The sequence below is a fragment of the Sarcophilus harrisii genome, chromosome 1, assembly GCF_902635505.1.
Source record: "Sarcophilus harrisii chromosome 1, mSarHar1.11, whole genome shotgun sequence".
Lineage (NCBI taxonomy): Eukaryota > Metazoa > Chordata > Mammalia > Dasyuromorphia > Dasyuridae > Sarcophilus > Sarcophilus harrisii.
Genome location: NC_045426.1, coordinates 38,624,760 through 38,636,975, shown reverse-complemented (window position 1 = coordinate 38,636,975; position 12,216 = coordinate 38,624,760). Strand labels below are relative to the sequence as shown.

General features: G+C 31.2%; 1 protein-coding gene across 6 annotated transcripts in view; it reads right to left on the bottom strand.

The window, feature by feature from the left end:
- The window catches only part of CHL1 (cell adhesion molecule L1 like), a 267,221-nt gene that overhangs the window by 20,774 nt on the left and 234,231 nt on the right, over window positions 1–12,216 (bottom strand). For all 6 annotated transcript variants that reach the window (XM_031954105.1, XM_031954085.1, XM_031954075.1 and 3 more), the window contains one exon: window positions 2,803–3,025. In XM_031954105.1, coding sequence (XP_031809965.1) covers window positions 2,803–3,025 — 223 coding nt within the window. The remainder of the gene's footprint in view (window positions 1–2,802; window positions 3,026–12,216) is intronic.

Here is a 12,216-nt window from a genome sequence, read left to right as displayed (position 1 = left end):
TGAAGTCAGGAGGACCTGAGTTCAAATCTGGTCTCAAACACTTAACACTTCCTAGCTGTGTGGCCTTGGGCAAGCCACTTAAACCCCAATTGACTCTGTAGCCCCCCCCAAAAAATGTCTATTAAATAGAGATAGTTTGGTGCTTCAGTGACCAAGAACACTGAACCTGAGTTCAAATTCTCAAGCACTTTGTAACACTTTGATGGTGGGGCAATCACACCTTTTTTAACCTCAGTTCCCATAGCACCTACTATACTTAATTATTTTGACAATCAAATGTGATGATGTATGTATAGTATCTTGCCAACCTTACAGAATTATATAAAGATAGTTATAAAAATAATTATTAATATCTTAATTGATATTAGTAGGCAACTATTTTAAAACATAAATTATTCTAGGCTATTGGAAACATAGTATGTATAGTATGAAATGTACACAGATATGGATATATCACACATATAAATATATATGTGCATATATATACATTGCTATTTATTACTATATTATATGTATTATGTATGTATGTGTGTGAGAGAAGTTTTAAATGGATCACTGAATGTCATGGAAAAAATTATTGAATGAGTAGGTAACAAGAAAAGGATAAGCCTTTATAATTAAACAAGTATAATCAAACTATCTAGTCTGATATTTGCAAAAAATATATTTATATGATAGCATTTTATTTACCAAACATTGTTATAAAAGTGGTTCTTATAAATGAATTTTCTAGATAACTGAAAGTTCTCAGGTTCAAATAGAATAAAATTTTAAGTTAATTATTTTTTCCAGAATTTTTTCAAAATATATGTATATTTTGAAAAAAATCTGTATACATGTATATATATATATATATTATATATATTCTTGTCCTAAATAGAAACACTAAACATAATTTAAACCTTTCTTTGAAGACTTACGCTATAAAAAACCCATTGTATGTCTGCTACTTCCATCTTTTTTTTTTTTTTAGTTTTTGTCTTCTTTCTTACTGAAATCTATTACTTCATATAGTATCATTTTGTGTTTCAAACGGGCAAAATCTCATATTTCTACCAGTCTCATATAGACAGTTTATTTTAGTCAATTGTGAGTTAGACAACAAGGTAAGTAAGCTTAAGGGTTTGTTTCTTTTTTTTTTTTTTTTAAATGGGAGAATCAACAATACTTTGATTCAATATATGATAGTGATAGTGTGAAGGCTTTGCATTGGCTTAGAAGTGACAAAGTATATAGAGATGTCATATTGCTTTTCACTCTAAAATATTTTGCATTAGCTCTTTTGATTCAGGAAAACAATTTTCAGAATTGAAAGAAGTTTCAAAAGTCATCAATCCAATCCTTTTCTGAATGGTAATTCTATATACAAGACATATAACCAATGGTATGTAAGACATTATAACTGGGCTGCTAACATCATATAATAGTAATCTACTTTTTTTACTCCTCTTTATAAAACTTTACATTTATGTCTAGCCAATTCTATCTTATTTGATTCCACTCAGAGTCTATTTGTCAAGCTATTGTCATTTGAAAATTTGAACTTTCAGTAAGGCAACTCCTTCAATCACTGAAGGTCAGTAACTATTTTGAAATAATAGCCTTGCCAATGTTCCTAGGAAACTGAGAGCTTAAATAACTTCAATAGGGTCATACAGCCAATGTGTCAAAGGCAGGTTAAATTTGCCATCTTACATTTACCCACTCAGGAAAATTGAAAGCTGGATGAAAACAGAGAGGGAAAAATACACATTCATAAATGCTACACAGATCTTTTGTCTCTGTCTTATTCCAACAATTTTATTATAGTCAGTTCAGTGATTAGTATAATAAAGCAGTGTGCCAAAAGTACACTGAAATCAGACTTAGAGGAATCAGTTCAAATCTTTGATCTACAATAAAGATGACTTCATATAAACAAATAAGTAAATAAATGAATGAATACAGAAATGGGACTTGAAGTAAACCACCATAGCTCTCCCATATTCACCTCCAATCACTCCCAAACAAATCCTGGAATGGCAGAACCAGCAAAAAAATAAGATGAACCAATCTTTGAGCACAAAAAACTTTGAATATCAGTAGGAAAGGTCTGTCTCACTTGGTTAAAAGGGGAATGCAATCTAGGATAAGAAGAATCCTAGCAAGCCAGCAGTAAGTCCCAACTCAGCAAACCAGATCCTGAGCCCCAGTGCAGTATAACAAACAAACATGAACATCAGGATCTTCCAGATGCTTCAGCATATTCAGAAAAATGGGCAGACTTGTTACAAATGCCAGGTATTTTAAGAAGTTATAATTAAAATTAATCTTTGTGTCTAAGTGATAAAGAATGGTTTTTTTCACTCAATCTTCAATTTGTCCCAAAAAGTTAGATGAATAGTCATCTATCTTTTCCTATATGTGTGCATAACTTACTCTGTGCACATTATTGTACTCAGCAGATACTATAGCATCTTTTTTTTTTTAATTTGGTACCCTCTCCAACTAGATTTCAAATGTTTTAGAATAAGGTCTATTACACTTCTTCTCTTTTTGGTTTCTTAACAATGTATTTCTTCCCCTATTATAATTTCTTTTAAGACTGTGACTGTATTTCTTTCTGATTATATTCATTTTGCTAGTATCTAATATAAAGTAACTACTTAATGTAAGCTTGTTGATTATCTGACTTTTGTGCCTTGAATACAGGGATCAGGGCAGTGTTTTGGACAAAATAGACATTCAGTAAATTATCATTTATTAATGATGTTAAAATAGCATTGAAATATTTCAAAATAGTTTTGAAAAGAGGTAACTTACAGTCTTCTCCTGAATACACAGTTATAGTCTGAGGCTCAGGCCCAGAACCAAGTTGGTTGATTGCTTGAACTTTGACATCATAAGGAGTAAAGACAGATGAGGTCATCACTCGTAAGGTATTATCTGTGGCCAATTCATCAGACCATTCTGAAGGAACTCCTTGTTGTCTCCATGACACTCGATATTCTAATCCTGGTCCATTTCGTTCCATGGATTTCAGTGGCTATGAAAAGAATCAAGAAATGCACTGTCATCTTTGATGATACAATTACAAAACTGCATTTTAAGAGTTAGGAAGTATGGTAAAGAGAAGAAAAAGTAAACTTCAAAAGACAGTAAGTTTCACTTTCAAAGCCTCTGAGCCATATTGACTATATGTCCCTGAAAAAGTTATTTAATCCCACAAGGTGAGGAATATGGGGGTAAAATGGGGCTTTTTATTAGGGGGCTTTCTAAATAAACTCAAACATAACTTTTTTTTAAGTAAACATGATTAATGGAAATTCAATTAATAGCTTATTACTTTGAGACAATTAGAAACAAGGTATGTTGAGCAAAAGTTCTGTCAGACCTATTTTTCTCTCTTTTTTCTTAACTTGTGATCTTATTAACTCTAATGGGTTCAATTAACAACTTTTTAATAATAGTTTCCAAATCTTTGTATCTAGTCCCACATAACCAACTATTTATTAGACATTTTGGCACAGTAGCTTCTCAGACTCATTGTATGTCCAAAAAAAATTCATTATTTTTTCCCCAAAAATCACTGTTCTTATGTGTATCATTATGTCTCCCAACGTTACTGCCCTTACCCAAAGATCCATGCACATAACTTCCAAGTCATGCTCCAACCCTTACTCTCAGTGGTTATCCAATCTGCTGACAGAACATGTTCTTTCTATTTTTTACCATATTGCTCATATATGTCCCCTTTCTTTCTACTCATATAGCCACAATTCTATTTTAGGTCCTCATCATCTCTCTACTGGGATATTGCAATATCTTTTTCATTGATCTCTTTGCTCTGTCTCTCCCCAACAACTCCAAGAGATTTTCTTCAAGTATAATTCTAACTAGATTACTTCCTGACCCCATTCAATAAGTTGACTCTCTATTACTTCTATTTCTAAATATTAATTATTCTCTTCACAATCTGGCCTCTTTATTTTATAGCTTCCTTATATATTACTATCTTTGATACATGCTATAGTCAGGCTGCACTGATCAACTTGTGTTTTTGCTTTGTTTCTCAAATATATGAGGAAATCTTTACACTGACTGGCTGGAGTCCATTGCCTCTTCATTTCAGTTTTTTTTAGTATCCATCAGTTCCTTCTAGACTCTCTTCAAGTACTACTTTCTATGGGAAAGCTTTCCTAGCTCTTCTTACTGCTAGTTTGCCTTCTGGATACTTATGTATACTTTCCTTAATGTCTATTTTCAATGTAACTTTCATATACCTATATATAACAGTTGTAATTTTGTATTTTCATTAGATTACAAATTCCCCATCTTCTGTTTTGTTTTCTTAATGTTTAGAAAAAACAGTAGGTTCATAATAAGTGCTTAATAACTGTCATTGATTGACTTTTAAAGAGTTCCAGAAGACAAGTAAATTTAAAGTTATTTGCTTTGAAATTTTAAACTTCAAAGACTTCATCCTCCAAAGGTTCTTCTATATTTTTTCAAGGACTTCGCCTGACAATTTGGGTGAATTGCTATCAAGTACAGTATAGAACTTGGCTTAAGAGGTCATGTTGTCCTCTAACAAATTTCCCATTGATGAAGTTAACTCAACCAAAAGTGATAAAAAAAAATAAACTTCTTGATTTAAATATGATTTTCCATACAATTAGAGTTCATAACTAAAAAAAAAAACCTAATACTAACAAAAGCTATATTGCCTATATAGAAAAAATAATGAACAAGTAGACTGAGAGAAAAGAAATAAAAATACCAAAACACAATTTGGGTCCCTCTCTGACTAACCTTTACCATTTATTAATCTTAAAATTCTCCCTTTGTTCCCTAGAGTTAAGACCTTTAATTCTTCCTCAAACTTACAGAGCTTCAGTACCAACACATGGTTCCTATGCCAGGAATTAAAATCCCCTGAAGCCATTCTCAGCCATAGAAATGTAATTTCAACCATCTTTATTTAGCTATTGAAATAATTCCCTAGAGGATTTTAGCTACCTTCTTTCCAAAGTCTATCTAATTCATCCTTCCACATGACTTAGTAAGAAAAAAATACATTCAAGAATCACTTTTTCTGTAAGTTTTTTAAGTCTGAAGAGTTTTTGTTAACCTAGTTTTACCTGCTGCCTATCTTTGAAGTCAGAAGTTTTGAAAATACTAATTTGCATTATAATTATTTTAACCTTCTACATTATATGCCATAAATGCAGTCACATCCTTAGTAATGATCTAAGCAAATCTTCAGCACACTGACATGCGTGTGTGTATATATCTGTGAGTGTGTTTAAAGGGAACATTTATTTTTTAATGTAATATATGTTTGAAAGCACATATAGGGAAAATAAAATTCAATTTTAAAACAGAGACATAATTTCACAAGAGCAAGACTAAATAAAAAACAAATTTTTATTCAATTTTCTGTAATCAATTATATGCCTTCATGAGATGACAGCATTGCCCAACAATTACAAATGAGAATATGAAAGCAACAGATACATTAGCAAAGGGTGCTGATATGTTCTATTTCCATAAAATATATTAAAATATATATCCTGTCTTATAAAATTCAACTACATCATTTCAAATTCTGCATTGGGAAGAAATATCCATAAATTGTATTTATCATAATAATTCTGAAAAGCTGGCCTCTGGATCTAGATAATATTCTAGGATCTATAGGATTCTGTATTGTTTATGAAAGTGAACTTCCCTGATTCCATCAAAAATTTTTATTCTACACTCCAAAAAATTACTTTGTATTTTTAATCTTTTAAAATTGTACAGAGACTGAATGTAAATCAACACATGCTCTATTCACTTTTTTTTTCCATTTTTTTTCTTTTTTTGTTGTTTTTTTTTTTCCTTCTCATGGTTTTCCCCTTTTGTTCTGATGTTCTATCCTAACATGATTCATAAAGAAATGCATATTTAAGAAATTAATATACATGTATAACCAGAAAAAAGAAAATGATAAAAAGTAAAATAAAATAAAATTGTAGCTGGGAGTAAATGTGCCCAGAAATCCCTTAAGGTAATTAATATAGGCCCATAGATTTCACATTTACCTCTGAAATTATCTAATTCAGATTTGTAAAATAGAGGCTCAAGGCCCACATAATCCAAATGTGGCCTTGATCAAATTAAAATATAATTGGGAAACGATTAACAAAATTAATAAATACAACACAGGTAATATGAGTTTATGATTTTTCTCAGTCATTATGTTACATGTGTTTCTATTTAACTTTGACACAATTAATCTAGGACAATACAATTATCTCATTATACAGATGAAGTAATTGAGGCCCAGAGAGCTCCAATGGCCTTTGTCTCAACTCACATGCAGAATAAACAGAAGATCCAGGTATGAAATCCAATTTCCTCTGAGTTCAAATCTAGCATTGTTTTCCATTCATCACAATATATCCCCAAGTTTAAATGAGTTCATGTACTTAAAGTGTTTTGCAAAACTTAGAGAATATGAAATGTGAGGAGTCATTAGTGTGACTATTTAGGTTATTTGCTAAGGAATGTATGGTTCTTTAAAGCAGGGCTATAATAAATACACATATAGATAGGTAAATATACAGCTAGATATGTACACATAGTGTATGTATTATGTATTTATGTATGCATATCTATGTATGTATGTAGTTTCTTATACATCATTTACCACATAGAAGCCACATAATACACTTGAATTGAATTGAATTTTCTGACCTGAATTATATTAAACTAAACAGGCAAAGTGCTCACTAGAGTCAGAGAATCTCAGTTCAAATCCTACCTTTGACACATATCAACTGTTATAAGTGACAACCTCAGTTTCTACTTCCATAAAATGAAAAAGTAGAAGACCTCTGTGGCTAATTTGAGATCTAGATCTGGGATTCTATTGTAATGGAAGTTTGCTGTCCCAGAATTGCATTGTTTTATGATCCTACTAATTAAGCAAGCAAAATGTTTTAAGGACATCAACTATGTTTCAATAGGAATCAAAACTATGATCTCAATTAAATACAGTTTAAAAAAATCACTTCAAGCCTACGTTTACAACTGAGTGAATAATTTTACTCATTGATAAAACAGAGCTGGCATTTGCCCCTGGCAATATCTCTATTTGTATTCAGTGGGAATTTTTGCCCCAGGAAATTTCTGAGTGTAAGAATGGCATAAAATCATCAGGGATTCAGGAATGCACAGATAAATGTTGCTATTTGGAGAGCTGAAAGTTTTTATACAAACAAAAGTCCATTATTTTAATTATCTTTATCTCAGAACAGTTACAGGAATGACATTTTGCTCTATGTCATTTTCTCTCTCATGATGATGCTCATACTTTCTAGAACATTGATAGATAGATATAGATATATATCTATGGGTATAGATACAGATATATAGATATGTGCATTATGTACTATACATAATGTATATGTATATATATGCATATGTATGTTTCATACATCTATATACAAGTTTTATATCTAACAAACTAACTAGATATAGATTAACAAATTTAATTGTATCATTATGGGCTAGCTGAACCTATTCTTTCCAGGTGATATAATAAGGCTTGTTATTTGGCACTCAATGTATTTTCAGCATAGTTCTACAACCATTTTTCTTCAGTAAGTTTCTAGTCCAGAGATCAAAGTTAGGAAGGAAGGGTAGGGGGAGAGAAGCAAAGAGAAAGGCTGACCTCTGGCCAAATAGCTCTCCTGTGGCATCAGGAATATAAAGGACATGACAATAATACACTTCCCACAATCTCTTTGCAAATTAGACAGAAATTCTCATTAAATTCTTAATACAGATAGAGAAATTCAGGCCTGTAGGGCTGTTATTTGACCAATATTATATGCTAATATGAATTGTGTAACTCAATATTTCTTGACATTTTAAATCTTTTTGGTCTCTTTAAAGTAAAAACACCAGACTTTTGAAAATAGTTTAGTGATGGAGTTCCAAAGGAGTGTGAGTATCGTCCTGTTAAATCCTAATTATTTAGCAAGCAAATAGTCTAATTAAATTGTATAATTGTCTAACTTTTCAAACGATATATTTTTGTTCATTTGTTTATGCATTGGAATATGTTCATTGGTTTATGTATTGGAACAATGACTACTACTTTTAGGACCCTTGAAAATGAGTGGTAATTCAAGATTCTATTGCATTTGAAAAATTATCATTTAAATGATAACTGTGGGTTTAAAAAAAAAGCTGTATTGCAATTTAAAAATTTTAGCATAAATTTGATTTTCAGTCAAATCATGTTTAATATTCAACATTCTTGCCTGAAAGGCTGAAGTCAAATGTCATTCTTGTCTGTTAAATCTAAAATGAGAAAATGATCATTTTATGTTAATTTATCTTCTATTTCTCCAATTGACTGATTCATTAAAAAATCCCATTAAATCCAACACAACTTTTTACCATTAACTTTATAATTATTTTGACTTTATATTCTCTTGCATTTAGCCTCTTCTAGCCTATTAATAGCAGATATATATATATTGAAGGCATAGGATCTATATAAAGTCTCAGAACCTCACTGGTCCAATCCTCTCACTTTACAGAAGAGAAAATTGAGTTTCAGCTTGGTTAGGGAACTCTCTGACATCACATAGGCAGTAACCATCAAAGATAGGAAATAAGATCTTTTGACTCTAAAACTAGTACTCTTTTCACTCTATAATGATGCTATGAATTTTTATTTCTTAGTTAATTAAAAGATGGAATATATAGAAGGTGGTATAGTAAACAGAATCTATCTTAATCAGCTCAGTCAACAAGCATTCATTAAACAGCAAATGCGGCAAGAATCATGGTAGTAGGACTACAATATGAAAGCCAGATAGCACCTATACTCAAGGAGTTAATAATTATAAATATAGAAAAAATTTAGTATTTAATTATAAATAATTTTAAAATTGGGTATATTTGGTTGGATGACCAGTGATTTTTCACTGTGGTAGCAACTTAGGATATATACTTCATACTGTGCTGCTTAAAATTTTTCAGTGATGTTAATGAAAATATAGCTGGTATATATCCAGTTTTCATACAAGTTTAAACTGAGAAAGAATGTGACCATGAAGCATGACCCAAAATGCACCAGACAAGTTAAAGCAAGGGACTAAGACTCAAAGGTATAATTCAAAGTCATATCTTTGAGTTCAAATACTCAGCTATAAAAGTAAAGGACAGGCAATAAATTTTAGAAATCATATCCATGGATGTCATCATCAATATTACTATAACAGTATTATTAGTAATACTTATTGTAGTTAACAATAGCTGGCACTTAATAGCTAGCTTTAATGCTTTACCAGTATTATTCCATTTGGTCCTCATAATAACTCTGAAAGAAAAATTCTATTATCATCCCTACTTCATAGTTAAGAAAATAGAAACAAAGTAAGGTTTGTCTGACTCCGGAACTGGTACTCTATATAACTACACCATGTAATTATTAATAATAATCATAATAGCTAGTCTTTACATATAAGATTTTAAAGCCTGTATAGTACTATATTGTTTTTTTTTATTTGATCTTCACAATATGCTATAAGTAGATTCTATTATTATACCCATTTTACAGAGGGAAAATTAGAAAGGTGAAGTGGCTTGTATGAAATCACAAATTAGTAAGTGTCTAAGGCAGAACTCAGGCTCCAAGTACTGGCTCCAAAAACTCTGCCCAGGGAACCAACACATGCTTCATGTACAGAAAGTTAATATGAATTGATAAGATAATCAAAATAAGCTAATGCAGTCTTAGCCTATCAGAAACAGAATGAAATATTATGAGAGATTTCCTGTACACTATCTAGATTAGACTGCAGCTGATGCATTACTGGGATCAATTTTCAAAATAGGTAGGATTAATTAAGCTCAAATAGAGAAGATCCACATGATGAAGATATTAGAGACCAAGACATATGGTCAGTTGAAGATAATAGAAATGTTGAGCTTGGAAAACAAGAGTAAGAGGGTCTATGGTAACCATTTGAAAGCTGAGCATAAGGAAAAATTTTACTCTGGTTCTTCTGGGACACTGAAGACACATGTTGGAGTAGAAGAGGTAATCTTTGATTTAATATAATTGATAAAAATGGCTAATAATTGAAGATTGCCAAAAGTAGAAAAGACTACTTCAAAATAAATATCAGTGCTCATGTCATCTGAATGAACAATCACTGGGGGTGGGATAGTGTTTAAGTATAAATTTGGATTCCAAAACCTTGAGATCCTTCCAATTCTGAAAAATCTGACCAAGGGAGGAGACTAAAAACTCTTTAACTTTCCTCATTGCTTCTTCTTTTTGTGATGGTAGATCCTGTTGATCAAGTTCTGAGAATGTTTCTATATAAATAATCCAAGAATGAAAATATTAACTACCTAACCTCCCTCCCAGAGGAATGATTAGGATTAATGACATAAGATTTACAAAACATTTTGCTTTCCCAACAAACTATCATATTACTACAAATATTGTAATCTGACAAATTAGAATTTCGACTCTTCGGAACTTTAGCAGTTGGATGAGATTAGTGCTGGACTGAGACACACTTTAAAGGAATTAAAGAAAGCTGAGGTTTCAAATATACAATTTAAGCTCTTGTCAAGAAAGAATAACATCTGCTGTGCTACTCTCAGCATAACCCAGGGAATAAATCACATTTTAAAGCATTTTTAAAAATAATATCCAAATTGGAAACATTTAATTTTTACTACTTTCTAAGTCCTGATACAATATGGCATACTGAAACTAGAGAATAATGGGAAAAAATGTTTAGTAATCTTTATGTTATAAAATTCTCATTTAATTTTGAAATTATGAACTCAGATCAACAGCTGTTAAAGGGCAAAGTTCACAAACATTTTAAAAATCATATTTGGAAATATATGTATCTATTTGTGTGTATATACATAAAGAAGTGGCCAAATACATTACAGAACTCTATGATGGTGAACTTGTTTTGGAGCCAAGAGTTAGAAGATTCTCTACAATGATTACTAATTAAATATCTTCAAAATATAGAAAAGGAGATCCCCTCTATGTTCATGTAAAACATTAATAAATGATACTGAAAAAGAGAGCTTCATATCTAACGGATATCAGTCTAATGGTGTCTGGTCAATGGAAGAGCTTAATTCTCAGAAGATGTGCAGCTATGTGGCATAAGGTTTTGCTTTCTTTAGTCTGTAACTGAAAATAGCATTCAATTTTGTGGTAGGTATGAAATTATAGTAGGAATTCACTGTGAGAAATTTCAGGTTCTTTTTTTTAAACAGAGATCTATAGACAATTTGCCTGGTTTTTAAAGAGAATCTCCATTGTTTTAGGGACCATAGTTTATGTGTATTTTGCGCCTTATGTCTGATGATATTTTTGTCTGATCCCACTTAAGAAGGTCTTATGCCTTGAGTCAATCATCAAGTAGTTTTCACTCAGAAAAGTAGAATTTTCACTTGTGTTGAAGAAATTATTTTCAGTTCTCCCTCAACTGCTTCATTCTAGTGTGAAATTCTAGCACAGTGTGTGCACATGGCAGACATTTAATAAATACTTGTTCATTTTACTCCCTTTTCTTTTCCTTTGGATTGAGATAGAGACTGGTTTCTTTCTGAGATCTTTCTTCCTTTCTTATCCTTTTAATGTTATTCAGAATTGAACTCACTCTGGGAATATGAATAAAGAGCTAGGCGTGAAGGGCCTTAATGCAAGAATGAGAAGACCACTTATCCCAAATTCACCATGATCCAATTTGCAGATAGCTAGGACAATTATCTCACCTGAGGTTAAGAGGCATGACTGCTAGTTCACCTGAGGTCCTATTATTGATTGATTGATATCCCTTGTGGGAGTATTCCATATCATTTGGGAATCTGACCAAACTGCCTTCTGAAATAAGAAGCTTGGTGGTTTTCATAATTTTTTTTTTTAATTATCCTTGGTCAATGGCTTTGAAAAAGATGCTTAAAGGGTTAAGATAGTAGGTTAAGAAATAAAGTAGTAATCTTTAATGAAAATTATAAATTATTTTTTTTCTTTAAAATCTATATAATTTCATATTTAAGGATAATTCTTTTTTTTTTTTTTGTTTAGAGATATGTGACTGTATTTTGTCATATGATGTTGAGTGATTTGAGATATTTCCTATATGGTCATGGGGAAAAGTTTATGCCTCTGTTCCAAACTGGTAATATAGA